Here is a 22,682-nt window from a genome sequence, read left to right on the forward strand (position 1 = left end):
GATGTTAATGAACCTGATTCGTCCATTTCAGCACGTCCTCTTTTTAATCCTCGTTTCTTGGTAATGTGGCTACCAGTAGCTAATGCATGTGCATAACGGTCCCGGGCTCGTTGTATTTGGTCGTTGTTAATTGCATTTGTGTAACAACTTCGATGGTAGACTGCCTGATGTGTAGCGATTGTGTCTTTCCTGTTGCTAATCCATCGATGGATATCAACATAGTTGCCATCTTGTAAACTTGCCCTCTCTGCTACTATGTCCAAAACGCGCTGGTAAGACTGTATCCGAGGATTTTGCACCAACTTCTCATTGCCATTGGAAGACTGACAGAGCATACATAGCTTCCAGTTGATAGGTGCCTCACCTTCACAAGTGACTTCAGTAGCTTGTGGTTTGTCTGTCATGTTCAACTCCTGTAATAAAAGAAAAAAAAAACATGTGATTCCTGTCATTATGTATTATTATGTCAATACTAATTAATTATAAAAAACTGCTGTAGTAAATATCTAAAACACATCTGCAACTAGTAATATTGCATTTCTTAGCCCTAAAATGTATGTTTAGCTGTCAAATTTTATTTTTATGTTATTTATAAGCTGAGATATTAACGAAAATTGGTTTTACGTCAGCCATTTTGTAAAATCCAATATGGCGGTCACGTGGGACTCGGGGCAAATGGAAACATTGTTTTTCGTATTGCTTATACTATAACCTTTCCAAAAATGTATAGTTTTCAGACTCTCCAAAAAATTCCGGCGAAGGCCTAAATCAATACATAGTGAACCGGGCTATTAGCTGACTTGCATATTCTCCATCAGTCTAGACTGTGCCCATAAATGGGGCCCGCAACATCAGTCATCAATACAAGATGTGCCCTTAATAAAAATAATAGTAATGATGGAAGACTGTTATGACCCCAATGGCGAGGGTCTCAGAGGAACGTGGAAGTCTGCAGAATACAAAAATCCAGCTCATAGGGCAGTGGTAACTGGGTTGACCATATATCTACTCCTAACGCCAACACTAGAAGTAGCCGGGGATCATTCCTACGTTGATTCTAGATGACACGCGCCAGCCGGAGAATCTAGCTACCCCTAGTAGAGGAAAACAAAGACCTTTCTTGCCTCCAGAGAAGGGGACCCCAAAGCTGGATAGAAGCCCCCCACAAATAATGACGGTGAGGTAAGAGGAAATGACAAACACAGAAATGAACCAGGTTTAGCACAGAGAGGCCCGCTTACTGATAGCAGAATAAAGAAAGGTAACTTATATGGTCAACAAAACCCCTATCAAAATCCACACTGGAAATTCAAGAACCCCCCGAACCGTCTAACGGTCCGGGGGGAGAACACCAGCCCCCTAGAGCTTCCAGCAAAGGTCAGGATATAGATTTGGAACAAGCTGGACAAAAATACAAAACCAAAACAAATAGCAAAAAGCAAAAGGCAGACTTAGCTGATATAACTGGAACCAGGATCAGTAGACAAGAGCACAGCAGACTAGCTCTGATAACTACGTTGCCAGGCATTGAACTGAAGGTCCAGGGAGCTTATATAGCAACACCCCTAACTAACGACCCAGGTGCGGATAAAAGGAATGACAGAAAAACCAGAGTCAAAAAACTAGTAACCACTAGAGGGAGCAAAAAGCAAATTCACAACAGTACCCCCCCCTTAGTGAGGGGTCACCGAACCCTCACCACGACCACCAGGGCGATCAGGATGAGCGGCATGAAAGGCACGAACTAAATCGGCCGCATGAACATCAGAGGCGACCACCCAGGAATTATCCTCCTGACCATAGCCCTTCCACTTGACCAGGTACTGAAGCCTCCGCCTGGAGAGGCGAGAATCCAAGATCTTCTCTACCACGTACTCCAACTCGCCCTCAACCAACACCGGAGCAGGAGGCTCAGCAGAAGGAACTACAGGCACAATGTACCGCCGCAACAAGGACCTATGAAATACATTGTGAATAGCAAACGACACAGGAAGATCCAGACGAAAAGATACAGGATTAAGGATTTCCAATATCTTGTAAGGCCCAATAAAACGAGGTTTAAATTTGGGAGAGGAGACCTTCATAGGAACAAAGCGGGAAGAAAGCCATACCAAATCCCCAACGCGTAGTCGGGGACCCACACCGCGGCGGCGGTTGGCAAAGCGCTGAGCCTTCTCCTGTGACAACTTCAAGTTGTCCACCACATGATTCCAGATCTGCTGCAACCTATCCACCACAGAATCCACCCCAGGACAGTCAGAAGGCTCCACATGACCCGAAGAAAAGCGAGGATGGAAACCAGAGTTGCAGAAAAAAGGCGAAACCAAGGTGGCGGAACTAGCCCGATTATTAAGGGCAAACTCAGCCAACGGCAAGAATGTCACCCAATCGTCCTGATCAGCAGAGACAAAACACCTCAAATAAGCCTCCAAAGTCTGATTGGTTCGCTCCGTCTGTCCATTAGTCTGAGGATGGAAAGCAGACGAAAACGACAAATCAATGCCCATCCTACTACAAAAGGATCGCCAGAACCTGGAAACGAACTGGGATCCTCTGTCTGACACAATATTCTCAGGGATGCCGTGCAAACGAACCACGTTCTGGAAAAACACAGGAACCAGATCGGAAGAGGAAGGCAGCTTAGGCAAAGGAACCAAATGGACCATCTTGGAGAAGCGATCACATATCACCCAGATAACGGACATGCCCTGAGATAGCGGAAGATCAGAAATGAAATCCATGGAGATATGTGTCCAAGGTCTCTTCGGGACAGGCAAGGGCAAGAGCAAACCGCTGGCACGAGAACAGCAAGGCTTAGCTCGAGCACAAGTCCCACAGGACTGCACAAATGACCGCACATCCCTTGACAAGGAAGGCCACCAAAAGGACCTGGCCACCAGATCTCTGGTGCCAAAAATTCCCGGGTGGCCTGCCAACACCGAGGAATGAACCTCGGAAATGACTCTGCTGGTCCACTTATCCGGGACAAACAGTCTGTCAGGTGGACAAGACTCAGGCCTATCAGCCTGAAATCTCTGCAACACACGTCGCAGATCCGGAGAAATAGCTGACAAGATAACTCCATCTTTAAGAATACCAACAGGATCAGCGACTCCAGGAGCATCAGGCACAAAGCTCCTAGAAAGAGCATCGGCCTTCACATTCTTTGAACCTGGTAAATACGAGACAACAAAATCAAAGCGGGAGAAAAACAATGACCAGCGGGCCTGTCTCGGATTAAGGCGTTTAGCAGACTCGAGATACATCAGATTTTTGTGATCAGTCAAGACCACCACACGATGCTTAGCACCCTCGAGCCAATGACGCCACTCCTCAAATGCCCATTTCATGGCCAACAACTCCCGATTGCCCACATCATAATTTCGCTCGGCAGGCGAAAACTTCCTAGAGAAAAAGGCACAAGGTTTCATAACAGAGCAACCAGGGCCTCTCTGCGACAAAACGGCCCCTGCCCCAATCTCCGAAGCATCCACCTCAACCTGAAAGGGAAGTGAGACGTCAGGCTGGCACAAAACAGGCGCCGAAGTAAACCGGCGTTTCAACTCCTGGAAAGCCTCCACGGCAGCAGGAGTCCAGTTAGCTACATCGGAGCCCTTCTTGGTCATATCCGTCAAAGGTTTCACAATGCTAGAAAAATTAGCGATAAAACGACGGTAGAAGTTAGCGAAGCCCAAGAACTTCTGAAGACTCTTAACTGACGAGGGCTGAGTCCAATCAAGAATAGCTCGGACCTTGACTGGGTCCATCTCCACAGCAGAAGGGGAAAAAATGAACCCCAAAAAGGGAACCTTCTGTACACCAAAGAGACACTTTGAGCCCTTGACAAACAAAGAATTTTCACGCAAAATTTTAAAGACCAACCTGACCTGCTCCACATGCGAATCCCAATTATCAGAAAAAACCAAAATATCATCCAGATAAACAATCAAAAATTTATCCAGATACTTCCGGAAAATGTCATGCATAAAGGACTGAAAAACTGAAGGCGCATTGGAGAGCCCAAAAGGCATCACCAAGTACTCAAAATGACCTTCGGGCGTATTGAATGCGGTTTTCCATTCATCACCTTGCTTAATGCGCACAAGGTTGTACGCACCACGAAGGTCTATCTTGGTGAACCACTTGGCACCCTTAATCCGGGCAAACAAGTCAGACAACAGCGGTAAAGGATACTGAAATTTGACAGTGATCTTATTTAAAAGCCGATAATCAATACAAGGTCTCAAAGATCCGTCCTTTTTTGCCACAAAAAAGAATCCCGCACCAAGAGGGGAAGAAGACGGACGAATATGTCCTTTCTCCAGAGACTCCTTGATATATGAACGCATAGCGGTATGTTCAGGTACCGACAGATTAAACAGTCTTCCCTTAGGAAATTTACTGCCTGGGATCAAATCTATAGCACAGTCACAGTCCCTATGAGGAGGCAGTGCACTGGATTCAGACTCACTGAAGACATCCTGATAATCAGACAAATACTCCGGAACTTCCGAAGGCGTAGAAGAAGCAATAGACACAGGCAGGGAATCCCCATGAATACCACGACAGCCCCAACTTGAGACTGACATAGCCTTCCAGTCCAGGACTGGATTATGGGTCTGTAACCATGGCAGCCCTAAAACAACCAAATCATGCATTTTATGTAAAACCAGGAAACGTATCACCTCGCGGTGTTCAGGAGTCATGCACATGGTAACCTGTGTCCAATACTGCGGTTTATTTGCTGCCAATGGTGTAGCATCAATACCCCTAAGAGGAATAGGATTTTCTAATGGTTCAAGAGTAAAACCACAGCGCTTAGCAAATGAGAGATCCATGAGACTCAGGGCAGCACCTGAATCTACAAACGCCATGACAGGATAAGATGACAGTGAGCAAATCAAAGTTACAGACAGAATAAATTTAGGTTGCAAATTACCAACGATGACAGGACTAACAACCTTAGCTATACGTTTAGAGCATGCTGAGATAACATGTGTAGAATCACCACAGTAGTAGCACAAGCCATTCCGGCGTCTATGAATTTTCCGCTCATTTCTAGTCAGGATTCTATCACATTGCATTAAATCAGGTGTCTGTTCAGACAACACCATGAGGGAATTTGCGGTTTTGCGCTCCCGCAACCGCCGGTCAATTTGAATAGCCAGTGCCATAGTATCATTCAGACCTGTGGGAATGGGAAAACCCACCATAACATTCTTAATGGCCTCAGAAAGGCCATTTCTAAAATTAGCGGCCAGTGCACACTCGTTCCAATGTGTCAGCACGGACCATTTCCGAAATTTTTGGCAATACACTTCAGCCTCGTCCTGCCCCTGAGACATAGCCAGCAAGGCCTTTTCTGCCCGAATCTCAAGATTGGGTTCCTCATAAAGTAAACAGAGCGCCAGAAAAAACGCATCAAGATCAGCCAATGCCGGATCTCCTGGCGCCAGCGAAAAAGCCCAATCCTGAGGGTCGCCCCGTAAGAACGAAATAACAATTTTTACTTGCTGAGCAGAATCTCCAGATGAACAGGGTCTCAGGGACAAAAACAATTTACAATTATTCACGAAATTCCTAAACTTAAACCTGTCTCCGGAAAACAGTTCAGGAATCGGTATTTTAGGTTCTGACCTAGGATTTCTGATAACATAGTCTTGTATGCCCTGCACACGAGTAGCCAGCTGGTCCACACTTGTAATCAAGGTCTGGACATTCATGTCTGCAGCAAGCATAGCCACTCTGAGGTAAAGGGGAAGAAGAAAAAAAAAAACTCAGAATCTTCTTTCTTATAATCCCTCTTCTGCAATGCATTAAACATTTAATACTGGCCTGGCAAACTGTTATGACCCCAATGGCGAGGGTCTCAGAGGAACGTGGAAGTCTGCAGAATACAAAAATCCAGCTCATAGGGCAGTGGTAACTGGGTTGACCATATATCTACTCCTAACGCCAACACTAGAAGTAGCCGGGGATCATTCCTACGTTGATTCTAGATGACACGCGCCAGCCGGAGAATCTAGCTACCCCTAGTAGAGGAAAACAAAGACCTTTCTTGCCTCCAGAGAAGGGGACCCCAAAGCTGGATAGAAGCCCCCCACAAATAATGACGGTGAGGTAAGAGGAAATGACAAACACAGAAATGAACCAGGTTTAGCACAGAGAGGCCCGCTTACTGATAGCAGAATAAAGAAAGGTAACTTATATGGTCAACAAAACCCCTATCAAAATCCACACTGGAAATTCAAGAACCCCCGAACCGTCTAACGGTCCGGGGGGAGAACACCAGCCCCCTAGAGCTTCCAGCAAAGGTCAGGATATAGATTTGGAACAAGCTGGACAAAAATACAAAACCAAAACAAATAGCAAAAAGCAAAAGGCAGACTTAGCTGATATAACTGGAACCAGGATCAGTAGACAAGAGCACAGCAGACTAGCTCTGATAACTACGTTGCCAGGCATTGAACTGAAGGTCCAGGGAGCTTATATAGCAACACCCCTAACTAACGACCCAGGTGCGGATAAAAGGAATGACAGAAAAACCAGAGTCAAAAAACTAGTAACCACTAGAGGGAGCAAAAAGCAAATTCACAACAGAAGACACTTATCAAGATGTTCTGCGCCTGAGGCATCTGCATACATCAGCATGCCCTGCGTACCCAATGTTAAAGATAGGCACGCAGGACGCATGCAAAAGTAGGCGGAGCTTAACGGAGAACATACGCAGCCCTCCGCAAAGCCCCGGAATGCTAATATGAACTTAGCCTTTGTTGAATGAAAAAAAGGTTTGGTACCGTGTTTGCCAGTTGAAAAAAGATTGCTCTCTGTAGGAAAAACAAAATAATCTTGTAGTTATGATACCTTTTAATGGATAACAAAAATAAAATAAATGATGTTAGAAAGCAAGTTTTTGGAACTTCTTAGGTCACTTCATCAGGCATGACGATCTGAAGTAAAGGTACCTTCACACTAAGCGACTTTGCAGCGAGAACGACGACGATCCGTGACGTTGCAGTGTCCTGGATAGCGATCTCGTTGTGTTTGACACGCAGCAGCGATCTGGATCCCGCTGTGATATCGCTGGTCGGAGCTAGAAGTCCAGAACTTTATTTCGTCGCTGATCACCCGCTGTCATCGCTGGATCGGTGTGTGTGACACCGATCCAGCGATGTGTTCACTTGTAACCAGGGTAAATATCGGGTTACTAAGCGCAGGGCCACGCTTAGTAACCCGATATTTACCCTGGTTACCATTGTAAAAGTTAAAAAAAACCACTACATACTCACCTTCTGATGTCTGTCACATCCCCCGCCGGCGGCTTCCCTGTACTGAATGTGTCAGTGCTGGCCGGTCGTAAAGCAGAGCACAGCGGTGACGTCACCGCTGTGCTCTGCTTTACGGCCGGCCGGCGCTGACACATTCAGTGCAGGGAAGCCGCCGGCGGGGGACGTGACAGACATCAGAAGGTGAGTATGTACTTTTTTTTTTTTTACTTTTGCAATGGTAACCAGGGTAAATATCGGGTCACTAAGCGCGGCCCTGCACTTAGTAACACGATGTTTACCCTGGTTACCCGGGTGCTGCAGGGGGACTTCTTCATCGTTGAAGACAGTTTCAACGATGCCGAAGTCGTTCCCCTGATCGTTGGTCGCTGGAGAGAGCTGTCTGTGTGACAGCTCCCCAGCGACCACACAACGACTTACCAACGATCGCATCGCTGGTCGTGATCGTTGGTAAGTCGTTTAGTGTAACGGTACCTTAACACAAATATGTACACAAAAAGAGCAGAGTTGTGGCATAATATATGGACATTTAAACAAACAAAACGAGTTTAGAGAATGAATCCTTAATTGGATTAGATTATCGGTGTGAATGTTTTATAGTCCCAATATCCATGTAAGATCAGAGACCTGGTGCCCTTACTGCCTCTGGAACAGATCCTCAGATTTTGTACAGGAAAAATATATATCTTTATACCATGTTAGCCAGTAGATAGAAAAATATTAAAGTTTGAGACTCTTCATTGTTTGACACCTTTAACTGGCTAACTGAAAAGATGGTAACAAATGGCAACCTTTTGAGACTGCTCAGGTCTCTTCATATTATACACAACATGACACAGGAGTAATGCAGTAGATAAGACAAGTGATGTGAAGCGGAACTATCAATGAGGGAAGGGGAGAGAAAGTCATTGCAGTAAATATTGGAGCAGCTCATAGATGAGGAGTGTAAAATGGTATTGTCCTGTCATTGAGGTCTGGTCCATGGTTGTGATGCCCCCAAAAGGTCTCAGGAGCACATTCCTTAGTTGATGTAGAAAGACATAAATCCAGGCGACACATTCATTTCTGTTGTGAGTGTGTCCAAGGTTGTCATAAGTTTATCTTTTCTGTTTCTCTGAGATTTGAAGTTACCATATAATTCAAGTACCGTATATACTCGAGTATAAGCCGACCCGAGTATAAGCCGACCCCCCTAATTTTGCCACAAAAAACTGGGAAAACTTATTGACTCGAGTATAAACCTAGGGTGGAAAATGCAGCAGCTACCGGTGAATTTCAAAATTAAAAATAGATACTCCATACCGTTCATTATGGCCCCATAGATGCTCCACATAAAGCTGTGCCACATATAATGCTCTGCACCATTCATTATGGCCCCATAGATGCTCCACATAAAGCTGTGCCATATATAATGCTCGTTGCCCTATAGATAGCTGTGCCATATATATAATGCTCTGCACCGTTGCCCCATAGCTGTGCCATATATATAGTGCTCTGCACCGTTGCCCCATAGCTGTGCCATATATATATATAGTGCTCTGCACCGTTGCCCCATAGCTGTGCCATATAGTGCTCTGCACCATTGCCCCATAGCTGTGCCATATATGCTCTGCACCATTGCCCCATAGCTGTGCCATATAGTGCTCTGCACCATTGCCCCATAGCTGTGCCATATAGTGCTCTGCACCATTGCCCCATAGCTGTGCCATATATGCTCTGCACCGTTGCCCCATACCTGTGCCATATATGCTCTGCACCGTTGCCCCATAGCTGTGCCATATATGCTCTGCACCGTTGCCCCATAGCTGTGCCATATATATATATATATATATATATATATATATAATGCTCTGCACCGTTGCCCCATAGCTGTGCCATATATATATATATAATGCTCTGCACCATTGCCCCATAGCTGTGCCATATATGCTCTGCACCGTTGCCCCATACCTGTGCCATATATGCTCTGCACCGTTGTCCCATAGCTGTGCCATATATATATAATGCTCTGCACCGTTGCTCCATAGCTGTGCCATATATATATATAATGCTCTGCACCATTGCCCCATAGCTGTGCCATATATGCTCTGCACCGTTGCCCCATACCTGTGCCATATATGCTCTGCACCGTTGCCCCATAGCTGTGCCATATATGCTCTGCACCGTTGCCCCATAGCTGTGCCATATAGTGCTCTGCACCGTTGCCCCATAGCTGTGCCATATAGTGCTCTGCACCGTTGCCCCATAGCTGTGCCATATATGCTCTGCACCGTTGCCCCATAGCTGTGCCATATATGCTCTGCACCGTTGCCCCATAGCTGTGCCATATATGCTCTGCACCTTTCCCCCATAGCTGTGCCATACATATAGTGCTCTGCACCGTTGCCCCATAGCTGTGCCATATAGTGCTCTGCACCGTTGCCCCATAGATGCTCCACATAAAGCTGTGCCTTATATATAGTGCTCTGCACCGTTGCCCCATAGATGCTCCACATAAAGCTGTGCTGCTGCTGCTGCAATAAAAAAAAAAAAACACATACTCCCCTCTCTTGCTTGCAGCTCCTCAGCGTCCCATCTCGGCGTCTCTCCGCACTGACTGATCAGGCAGAGGGCGGCGCGCACACTATATGCGTCATCGCGCCCTCTGACCTGCACAGTCAGTGCGGAGAGAGAGACGCCGGGAAGATGGCGCGACGCCCGGCGTGTGGATCGTGGACAGGTGAATATGTAATACTTACCTGCTCCCGGCGTCCCGCTCCTTCCCCCAGACAGCTGGTCTTCGGTGCCGCAGCCTCTTCCTCTATCAGCGGTCACCGGCACCGCTTCATTAGAGAAATGAATTATGCGGCTCCGCCCCTATGGGAGGTGGAGCAGCCTATTCATTTCTCTAATGAGCGGTCCCACGGGACCGCTCAGGGGAAGAGGCTGCGGCACCCTGAGACCGTGGGATGGGCAGGGGGAGCGCCAGGAACGCCGGAACTAGGTGAGTATATGACAGTCCTCACCCGCCGACCCCACCACCGATCATGACTCGGGTATAAGCCGAGAGGGGCACTTTCAGCCCAAAAATTTGGGCTGAAAATCTCGGCTTATACTCGAGTATATACGGTAAAGTTTTTTTATGTGTTTTGTGAGGAAACTGTTTAAGGTATGTTGGACGGTCAATTGGCTTCTGGTATAGGCACGTCTCTATTTCATTGTTCTGTAGCTTAATGATGGGGTCCAAAAAGTTAATTTCAGTGCAGGAGTAGTTGCATGTTAAGTTGATGGTGTGATGACACTGATTAAAGTGTTCATGGAACATCTTTAGCTGTTGATCCGACTCCATCCAGATGATTAAAATATTGTCAATGAAACGGTAGTAGGCCAGAGGCCTGATGGGACATGAGGATGAGAAATCACTTTCAAGTTTGGTCATGAAAAGATTTGCTTATTGTGGAACCATTTTACTTTCCATTGCTGTACCTATCTCCTGTAGATATATGTTGTTATCAAATAGAAAGTACGGTAGGTGGTCGGTAGTAATATAGTTAATGCATGACTATGAGCTAATATGTATATAAAACTGTACTACAAAATGAAGTTATTTGTGACCCTGCAGCATTAGGCTATGTGCACACGTTGCGGATTTTGAATGCTTTTCCGCAGCATTTTTGGACGCACGAAATTGCATCAAATCTGCAGCGCAGTGCACCACCAATGTTAGTCAATGGGAAATTGAGAATTGGTGTGCACATGCTGCTGAAAAATACGTGCCGATTTACAGCATTTTATTTTCCGCAGCATGTCAATTCTTTTTGCGGATCTGCAGCGTTTCTGCACGCATTGACTACCATTGAGTTAGGAAAAACCACAGGTTTAAAAAGATCTGCAGTTTTGCTGCAGAGTTGCCTGCGAGAAACGCTGCAGATCGGGAGGAGGAAGAGTGCGTGGGCAGAGACTGTGTGTGAGCGGGTCTGTATGTAGGCAGGCATCGTCCGATGGGACTGCTAGTCCCATCCCGCTATGCCTGCTACAGTGACAGCTAGCTGATGATGGGACAGTAGTTATCCCATCATCTGGCTACTGTGTAAAAGAAAACAAAAAAAACACACATACAGATATACAGTACATACTCACCATACAGCTAATCCCCGATGCCCTCAATCACCTGTAAAAAAAAAAAATAAATAAAAAAAATAAACCAACAGTATACTCCCTGTTCTGACGTAATCCATTTAATAACGAGTGTCTGACAATCTCCTGTGTAGAGCTGTCACATCGGCAGATGTGATAGCTCTCCAGGGGCCTCCGGTGATACAATGATGACAGGCATTCTCCCACAGTGGATCACTCCACCGTCAGAGGTCACTGGAGTTCAAGCTGTCACTTGTGGCACCGCTGCGTGGGAAAATTCTCACTCAGCAGTGCAATAAAGTAAGAGCATGAACTTCAGTGATCCCTCAGTGACAACACTGCAGGAGCTATTGTCTCCTGTCAGTATGTCACTGGAGGCCCTCTAGAGGGGTCACATCTCCTGATGTGACAGCTCTATAGGGGAGATCATCGTGGGACAGTCGTTATTAAATGGATTACGTCGGAACAGGGAGTATACTGTCGGTTTATTTATTTTTTGTTTTACAGGAGATCGAGGGCGTTGCATGGATTAGGAGTACAATAAATATGGAAAACGGTGTTTAGTGTTTTATTTCATTAAAATACTTTATTCTTGCTGTGTGTTTATTTAACCCCTTAAGAACAATAGTATTAGTAATGTAAAGGTGTCTTATTGACACCTCTCCATTACTAAGCTGGCTTGATGTCACCTTACAATACAAAGGTGATATCAACCCAACAAATATTACCCCATATGCCACTGCTACAGGGCAGTGGGAAGAGAGAAGCTAGGCTATTAATATCTGCCCGCAGCTGTCTACATAGTCTTTTTTGGCTATTAATTATAGGGGGACCCCATGTTGTTTTTTGGGGGGGTTCCCCTATTTTAATAGCCATTAAAGGCTAAATATACAGCTGGGGACTGATATTCATAGCCTGGGAATATCCATGGGTATTAACCCCTTCCTAGGCTATAAACATCAGCCCCCAGTCGCTGGCTTTCCCTCTCTAGCGCAAAAAATTGCGTGGGAGCCCATGCCATTTTTTTTTTTTGTATATATATTTTTTAAATTAAACAGATATTGCGTTTAAGGCCAGGGTCACACTTTCGAGAAACTTGCACGAGTCTCGCACCTCAATACCCGGCACTTCCGCCGGCACTCGGGACCAGAGTGTGCGGCTGCATGTATTTCTATGCAGCTGAACGCTCCGGTCCGAGTGCCGGCGGCAGTGCTGGGTATTGAGGTGTGAGTTTCTCGCAAGTGTGACCTGAAGCAGATTTTGTGTGTGTCTTTATTCAACTCTTTATGTACCATTTTATTATGTTTATTACTAAACATCGGGCTTGGTATTATCTATCTATAGATATATCTAACTATCTATCTATAGATCTATATATGGATAGATAGATACAAAAAAGGGTTAAGAGTAGCACAAAAAACAAAATTAGGGTGCAGAGCCCCCCAGGCATATACCAAACCTTGTCATAGGAGTCCAAAACTTTAGAGGTAGCACACCACTGATAGTTGAAGTTTTAAAGGTGCTAAATTTTAATAGCCCATTGCCTTGACATTTCGGCTCATGGAGAGCCTTTCTCAAGCTTGAGATATATCTATATTTATCTATCTATAGATATATCTATCCATCTATCTATAGATCTATCTATCCATCTATCTATAGATCTATCTTTAGATAGATAGATCTATAGATAGATAATCTATAGATCGATCTATAGATGGATAGATCGATCTATAGACAGATAGATAGATACCGTAGATAGATAGATCGATCGATCTATAGATAGATACCGTAGATAGATCGATCGATCTATAGATAGATAGATACCGTAGATAGATCGATCTATAGGTCTATCTATCTATAGCTATATCTATAGGTCTATCTATTTACCTATAGATCTATCTACTGTATCTATCTATCTATCTATCTATCTATCTATCTATCTATCTATCTATCTATCTATCTGTGTGTGTAAACATTATTTTTCAACGGAGTATGTAAAAGAAGAGGTTGGACAATTCACAATTCATTTTTTTTTGTTAAATAATATATCTTTATTTAGCTTACGAAAATGCATACAAATCCGCATGAAAAAAAGCATGAAAATCTGCATCAAATGCGTGCGGATTTTCAAGTGCGTTTTCTGCCAAGCGTGGAAGATTCTGCCCAGAAAATTCCACAGGCAAATTTGCAACGTGTGCACAAACCCTTAGTTATGCTTAATTCAGTGTAGATGATAAATCTTTAAGCAGCATATTCAGCTGCTGATTCTGAGAAAGAAACAGTTTGTTACTGTGTGTGGTCAAAAATATATAGGCTTTATAACTAAGTAGATATATAAAAAAAAAAGAGTCAGAATTCTGTTAAATGCTAAAGATTAATACACTCAGAAACCGCTGATGGGTAATTTTGCGCTAATTTAGTATCTACCTATCAGCGGTTTCTGAGTATCCTTTTTAGATAGCACACAGTTGACAAGGTGTGCATGCACCTTTTTACAGCTTTGCATTTATTCTCATTGTTGGCTTCTGATCATTATTAGCGCAGGTGTCTCTTATTAGTGTCTATATTATAAAAATTGTTATACTCACATTAAGGGCGCAGACATATGGCATATAACTTGTGCGAGTATCACATCGCAATCCTTGTTCTGCCAATCTACCCTCCTGACCTGAGCTTGACAGCTGCATAGAAATACATCACGCTGTCATGCTTAGGTCAGGAGAGGTGCTGGGCCAGTTCATGCAATGCGATAATCGCACAAGTTATACCAAAGTCTGTCTGCGCCCTAAAGATCCACCTCTGTGCCAATTTCATCACTGTCTGGGTCCCTAGTCAATCTCTGTAATTACTTCTTGTTGATTATAAACATGTAATCATTACAGCCAACTAGTGGCCTAAACAGTTTCAGTCCTGGAATATAACATCTACACTGTGGCTCTTCTATGTTTACTCTTATTATCTCCAGTCATTGTATTATTATATGGGATTCTTTATTATGTCATATCGCATCAAATTCTTCCCATTCAGGTCCCTACAATATCGGATCCTCTCAGTGGAGATCTTCTATATAAGCGAATTCTCCTGAGTGACCCTACAAGGATGGATAGGGACAGGGACAAGATGGCGGAGAGGATATTACACCTCACCCTAGAGATCCTCTTCCGGCTTACTGGAGAGGTGAGAGATTCTGATGGTGTCACATTACATCATTCTTATCTATGGGAATAACAGATGGACAGAACTGGAGAGGTGAGGACTCTGGGAATGTCTGTAGTGAGATTTATTAATGTGTCTCTCCATAACCAGGATTACACAGTAGTGAAGAAGACCTCTAGTGAGCGCTGTCAGGCCCCTGAATTTGAGGGATGGGGAAGACCCCTGAGCCCAATCACAGGGCCTCCACCTCATCCCCTGATACATGAAGACATCAATGGCGAGAAGATCCTAGAACTCACCTACAAGATGATTGAGCTGCTGACTGGAGAGGTGACACTGCTGGGAATGCTGGGACATTATACAGTAACGCTATGGAGGGATCGGGGGGATGACTGTATCATTGTATGTGTCAGGTTCCTATACGATGTCAGGATGTCACCGTCTATTTCTCCATGGAGGAGTGGAAGTATTTAGAAGGACACCAAGATCTGTACAAGGACATCATGATGGAGGTTCCCCAGCCCCTCACATCACCAGGTAATAGACAGGACTGAATACACACGGCCTGTAATTATCTGTATGTAAAGAATGAATTCAGTCCCTGTATGTGTTTCCTCCAGTTCTATCCAGTGAGAGGACAACACCAGAGAGATGTCCCCGTCCTTTTATGCCACAGGACTGTAAACAAGAAGATCCCAATGTTCCTCAGGATCATCAGGTAGATGGAGAGAAGGTGTCATGAGATCTCCGCTATGATGTGTAGAAGGCTCTGAAGGTCTAATGTTCAGTCATGTTTTATCCGCCAGCATTAAACACTGAATGGACAATTTATTAGAGACACCTGTATGAAAATTGGAAATGTATGAAATTAAAATTGATAACATACAGCAAATGTTTGTCCTGTGGATATAATCCGCTAAGAAAAGTACTTAGAGAAGTTTGTTTACCAGACAACTTACACTGCCCACTACAACTGAATAAAACGTTGATGTCCGATTGTACTTGTACCTTAGCACAGATAACTGCAGTTATGGACCAGTTCCAGTGCCGATGCTGTCTAAGTTTAATAGTAGGAAAACTACTGTGGCCAAAACAAAGCTAACATTATATAATTAAGCTGTGGAAAACATCTGATTGGATGAATCCAGATTTCTATTGCAGAATGATCATGGGTCATCTGATATCTTTGGATAGATAATTGGACGCTATGGCTTACCTAAGCATTTTGGCCTACCAAGCTCATCACTTCAAGTCAACTGTTCATCCTATGGTAAAAGGACTATGCCCCATACCACAAAGTTCTTATAAACTCTGTCAGAATTTTATCCAATTGGCATCTGAGTTTGATAAGATTTTCTTGCATGATTAAATCGTATCATAGGAGCAGAGAAGATGGATAACTTAATTTCTGGATCTTCTCACAATTTTTTGGTTATGGAGACTGCTGGTTAGAATTAGTAGCTGACAGGTTGGATTTATAGAGGAGACCTGCAGAATTTTGATTACTATTGCTGTCATGTTATTTTTGGTCATAATTCTAATTAATTATTTTTTCTTTTCTTCGAAAATGTTCCTTATGATTTCTCCATTTGTCTGTGACATTTTCATTATTTGTTTCAGGATACAGATCTGCCCCATATTAATACTACAGAGACATATGTGAGGGGTGATGAACGGTGTAATGAGGAGATTCCTACAGATAACCGCACAGGTGAGTAGTGACCAATAAATGCAGAGAAGTCACTGATTTTGAATTAGATGTTGAAATTTTTAGGCTGCGCCGATTTTACACTTAAAGATTTTGTGCTTAAATAAAAAATAAGATTTAATACACTATTTTGTACATTCATCTCTATGCTCCTGAGCTGCTGTAGAGAAGATATTCTGTATTCACAATCCTGTCTAACACACAGGACACTGTACCCAGGGCATGCCTCTAAATATATTTTTGACCATTGCTTGCTATTGTCGAAAATCACTGATGTGGAAAACAGAAACTCTATCAGTCAGCCACAGACTACACTGTTACGTACAGGAGAACTTTCTCAGCCTAAAAACAGGATTCTTCACTACATGCATATAATAAAGAGGTACATCATATACAGATATATCTACAATATACAGGTCCTTCTCAAAAAATTAGCATATAGTGTTAAATTTCATTATTTACCATAATGTAATGATTACAATTAAACTTTCATATATTATAGATTCATTATCCACCAACTGAAATTTGTCAGGTCTTTTATTGTTTTAATACTGATGATTTTGGCATACAACTCCTGATAACCCAAAAAACCTGTCTCAATAAATTAGCATATCAAGAAAAGGTTCTCTAAATGACCTATTACCCTAATCTTCTGAATCAACTAATTAACTCTAAACACATGCAAAATATACCTGAGGCTTTTAAAAACTCCCTGCCTGGTTCATTACTCAAAACCCCCATCATGGGTAAGACTAGCGACCTGACAGATGTCAAGAAGGCCATCATTGACACCCTCAAGCAAGAGGGTAAGACCCAGAAAGAAATTTCTCAACAAATAGGCTGTTCCCAGAGTGCTGTATCAAGGCACCTCAATGGTAAGTCTGTTGGAAGGAAAAAATGTGGCAGAAAACGCTGTACAACGAGAAGAGGTGACCGGACCCTGAGGAAGATTGTGGAGAAGGACCGATTCCAGACCTTGGGGAACCTGAGGAAGCAGTGGACTGAGTCTGGTGTGGAAACATCCAGAGCCACCGTGCACAGGCGTGTGCAAGAAATGGGCTACAGGTGCCGCATTCCCCAGGTAAAGCCACTTTTGAACCATAAACAGCGGCAGAAGCGCCTGACCTGGGCTACAGAGAAGCAGCACTGGACTGTTGCTAAGTGGTCCCAAGTACTTTTTTCTGATGAAAGCAAATTTTGCATGTCATTCGGAAATCAAGGTGCCAGAGTCTGGAGGAAGACTGGGGAGAAGGAAATGCCAAAATGCCTGAAGTCCAGTGTCAAGTACCCACAGTCAGTGATGGTGTGGGGTGCCATGTCAGCTGCTGGTGTTGGTCCACTGTGTTTCATCAAGGGCAGGGTCAATGCAGCTAGCTATCAGGAGATTTTGGAGCACTTCATGCTTCCATCGGCTGAAATGCTTTATGGAGATGAAGATTTCATTTTTCAGCATGACCTGGCACCTGCTCACAGTGCCAAAACCACTGGTAAATGGTTTACTGACCATGGTATTACTGTGCTCAATTGGCCAGCCAACTCTCCTGACCTGAACCCCATAGAGAATCTGTGGGATATTGTGAAGAGAAAGTTGAGAGACGCAAGACCCAACACTCTGGATGAGCTTAAGGCCGCTATTGAAGCATCCTGGGCCTCCATAACATCTCAGCAGTGTCACAGGCTGATTGCCTCCATGCCACGCCGCATTGAAGCAGTCATTTCTGCCAAAGGATTCCCGACCAAGTATTGAGTGCATAACTGAACATTATTATTTGATGGTTTTTTTGTTTGTTATTAAAAAACACTTTTATTTGATTGGACGGGTGAAATATGCTAATTTATTGAGACAGGTTTTTTGGGTTATCAGGAGTTGTAGGCCAAAATCATCAGTATTAAAACAATAAAAGACCTGACAAATTTCAGTTGGTGGATAATGAATCTATAATATATGAAAGTTTAATTGTAATCATTACATTATGGTAAATAATGAAATTTAACACTATATGCTAATTTTTTGAGAAGGACCTGTATATACCAATATGTGTATGTTACAAGTGCTGAAAAGTTTTTCAGAGATTTTTTTTTCTATAGAGTTTTATTTTTAAGAACAAAAGAGATGAAATAAGGATTGTAATTATTGACACATGAGCAGCACACTAAGAAAAGGCAGTTTTTCTAATATACTTTACTCAATCATTCAGATTTTATCATAAGTCCGAAAATAGTGTTGTGCACACCTCAAACAATACATATTTATACATAGTTCCCCATCTACGTATAGGATGGGAAAATTAAAGGCATAGGCAAAAAAACATTTAAAAAAAAAAAAAAAATTTTTTATTACTTTAATGCAAAAAATTGATAAAAGTACACTAATATCAAACAGGGATATAAATATAAAAACAACCGCTGGGGACTACAAAATTGATGGTATGAAGTAACAGCAACAATACAAAGTGTACCAGAAAAAAAGGGGTATCAAGTTCTATATAATACACAGTAAAGATCTCTGGCCTGACAATGCCCTTCTGAAGGAAGGCTACGTGTATAATAATAGGATGGGAGGAAAACCTAACTATCCTGAAACCTGTGTTTCTGCCAATCCTATACACAGCTCCAAATAAATGAGAAATACCTAAATGGAAAAAGGCATGTCAGAGCTTAATGGCCAGTATATAGACAAGAGCCATGATACAACAAAGTTGCTAACATGAAATATATTTGCAAAGTGCAGATAATTGCTAGAATTGCTGAACTTACATAGAGGTGAATGAAGGTGTCCCACCGCGACCCCGACAGCGCCGTTTCGCCAACTGGCTTCCTCACATAAGGGGCATAAGTGTCTATAGTGCACGGCTCAGCGTTTATATATACCTACAACAGCTGAATATAGTGTCGGCATAATTGGTCTTATAAGTGCGCATGCGCCCGTAACAATGCCTCCCATAGTAACAGGAGTGACTTCCGTGCCGCTGCGCCTGGAACGCAAGCGTGGAACGCTTCGCCCTCCATGATGGTACAGGGCAGGAAGTCACTGGGACGCAGTCAACCTGCGCATGCGCTGACCATATGCCGAGACTGCGGGAGAATGAAGATACGCCAGCCGAAGTTCTGGGACATATATAGGAACAGGCATAGGTAAAAATAAAAAATGAATGGCAACTAAAAAACCTCTCATCATAATGCCAAAAATAAGAATGGGATAATAACCACCGGACTATCTATTAAAGCAAAAAATATATAAATAATAAATAAATCTCTAAGGAAAGTGCATGATTAGTGAATATCAGAAAATTCATCCTAAAAACTATAAATGAATAAATATACCTAAAAGATGTGAAAAATGTATATAAATATATATAAATATAAATAAACATATATATATAAAAAATTAAGTGCCAATAATAAGTATATAAAAATACATAAGGTGCAACAAATATATAACACCTATACATCCATATACATATATGTATACAAACATAATGTCAATATATATAAATACCAAATAAAGTGCCGCAAGTTTGAAATACCTAAACACATATAACATATAAATATAAAGTGCAATTTATATAAATAAAAATAAAAATAAAATAGTCTTCTGATTATCTTTCTCTTTCATTTAATTTGTTTCTCTTATAAGACACTCTGGATGCACGAAACCACATTTCCAGAACCATACATCCCAGAGACGACCACATGGAGGTAAGTTGCCACCGATACTAATGCAATAAATAAATACAAAAAGAATAAAATTAATACACAACATATAGACACAGACAATTAAAAACAGGACCACTATGTAAAGACCTCAATAAAGTAAGGGAAAATACTAACAGAAAATAGTACCTAAAATGCAGATAAATCGAGTGGAGAAGCAAAAGTGACCCGAAACTTTATAAGAATGCATTTAAACCTAATGTCTCATTGAGGCCTTGTGGTGCCATTGTTCCCAACAAATAGATCCATTTACTCTCCCTTTGGGCCAGGGCTTTAGCCAAATTCCCCCCTCTTACTCCCAAATGGACCTGATCTATTGCCTTAATTTTCAGGCCCCTGGGGTCAGAATGATGATACAGTCTAAAATGTCTAGGTAAGGTCTTTAATGTGCTAGGATCAAGTTCAGTTATGGACTTCTCTATATCTCTGACATGCTCTCTAGTTCTTATCTTTAGCTCGCGTGTCGTTAGTCCAATATATATTTTTTTACATGGACAGCTGGCATGATAAATAATGCCTTTGGAAGAGCATGTAAGTTTTTTTCGTATATCGAAACTTATATATGGCACTGGTTGTAAAAAAGAGTCAAAGGATAATAAGAGTGAAGTAAGATTCATTACAAGATTTAATAAACAATGTCCGGAATTAACCAACATCATGCAGAAACATTGGGGGATTTTACAATCGGATCCTGTACTCAAACAGTTATTACCCAATCGTCCCCTATTGGTTGCGAGGAGATCCAAAAATTTGAAGAATTTGCTTGTACATAGCCATTACTCCAAGGTGGGCCAGATGTCTGCAACTTCTGAAAAAGGTAATGGTTTTTTTCCTTGCAATATGTGCAAGGGATGTTATAATCTAGTTAAATGTAAAACCTTTACCAATTTTGATGGTTCTAGGACTTTCGATATACGAAAAAAACTTACATGCTCTTCCAAAGGTTTAAATGCATTCTTATAAAGTTTCGGGTCACTTTTGCTTCTCCACTCGATTTATCTGCATTTTAGGTACTATTTTCTGTTAGTATTTTCCCTTACTTTATTGAGGTCTTTACATAGTGGTCCTGTTTTTAATTGTCTGTGTCTATATGTTGTGTATTAATTTTATTCTTTTTGTATTTATTTATTGCATTAGTATCGGTGGCAACTTACCTCCATGTGGTCGTCTCTGGGATGTATGGTTCTGGAAATGTGGTTTCGTGCATCCAGAGTGTCTTATAAGAGAAACAAATTAAATGAAAGAGAAAGATAATCAGAAGACTATTTTATTTTTATTTTTATTTATATAAATTGCACTTTATATTTATATGTTATATGTGTTTAGGTATTTCAAACTTGCGGCACTTTATTTGGTATTTATATATATTGACATTATGTTTGTATACATATATGTATATGGATGTATAGGTGTTATATATTTGTTGCACCTTATGTATTTTTATATACTTATTATTGGCACTTAATTTTTTATATATATATGTTTATTTATATTTATATATATTTATATACATTTTTCACATCTTTTAGGTATATTTATTCATTTATAGTTTTTAGGATGAATTTTCTGATATTCACTAATCATGCACTTTCCTTAGAGATTTATTTATTATTTATATATTTTTTGCTTTAATAGATAGTCCGGTGGTTATTATCCCATTCTTATTTTTAGCATTATGATGAGAGGTTTTTTAGTTGCCATTCATTTTTTATTTTTACCTATGCCTGTTCCTATATATGTCCCAGAACTTCGGCTGGCGTATCTTCATTCTCCCGCAGTCTCGGCATATGGTCAGCGCATGCGCAGGTTGACTGCGTCCCAGTGACTTCCTGCCCTGTACCATCATGGAGGGCGAAGCGTTCCACGCTTGCGTTCCAGGCGCAGCGGCACGGAAGTCACTCCTGTTACTATGGGAGGCATTGTTACGGGCGCATGCGCACTTATAAGACCAATTATGCCGACACTATATTCAGCTGTTGAAGGTATATATAAACGCTGAGCCGTGCACTATAGACACTTATGCCCCTTATGTGAGGAAGCCAGTTGGCGAAACGGCGCTGTCGGGGTCGCGGTGGGACACCTTCATTCACCTCTATGTAAGTTCAGCAATTCTAGCAATTATCTGCACTTTGCAAATATATTTCATGTTAGCAACTTTGTTGTATCATGGCTCTTGTCTATATACTGGCCATTAAGCTCTGACATGCCTTTTTCCATTTAGGTATTTCTCATTTATTTGGAGCTGTGTATAGGATTGGCAGAAACACAGGTTTCAGGATAGTTAGGTTTTTCCTCCCATCCTATTATTATACACGTAGCCTTCCTTCAGAAGGGCATTGTCAGGCCAGAGATCTTTACTGTGTATTATATAGAACTTGATACCCCTTTTTTTCTGGTACACTTTGTATTGTTGCTGTTACTTCATACCATCAATTTTGTAGTCCCCAGCGGTTGTTTTTATATTTATATCCCTGTTTGATATTAGTGTACTTTTATCAATTTTTTGCATTAAAGTAAGAAATAAAAATTTTTTTTTTTTTTTTTTTAAATGTTTTTTTGCCTATGCCTTTAATTTTCCCATCCTATACGTAGATGGGGAACTATGTATAAATATCAATCATTCAGATGTCTGATTAAGGCCTAAATCTACGTTAACACCCCAGAGTGCTGTTTGCTAGAGCACTCTGTCTTGGGGGTTACAT

General features: G+C 42.1%; 1 protein-coding gene across 1 annotated transcript in view; it reads left to right on the top strand.

Moving 5' to 3' along the window:
- The window catches only part of LOC143768142 (uncharacterized), a 127,105-nt gene that overhangs the window by 10,244 nt on the left and 94,179 nt on the right, over positions 1-22,682 (top strand). The window contains 5 exon segments of the mRNA XM_077256830.1: positions 14,430-14,579; positions 14,709-14,888; positions 14,972-15,095; positions 15,179-15,276; positions 16,179-16,269. Of these exon segments, the coding sequence (XP_077112945.1) occupies positions 14,430-14,579; positions 14,709-14,888; positions 14,972-15,095; positions 15,179-15,276; positions 16,179-16,269 (643 nt within the window).

Source organism: Ranitomeya variabilis, chromosome 4, assembly GCF_051348905.1.
Source record: "Ranitomeya variabilis isolate aRanVar5 chromosome 4, aRanVar5.hap1, whole genome shotgun sequence".
Classification (NCBI taxonomy): Eukaryota; Metazoa; Chordata; class Amphibia; order Anura; family Dendrobatidae; genus Ranitomeya; species Ranitomeya variabilis.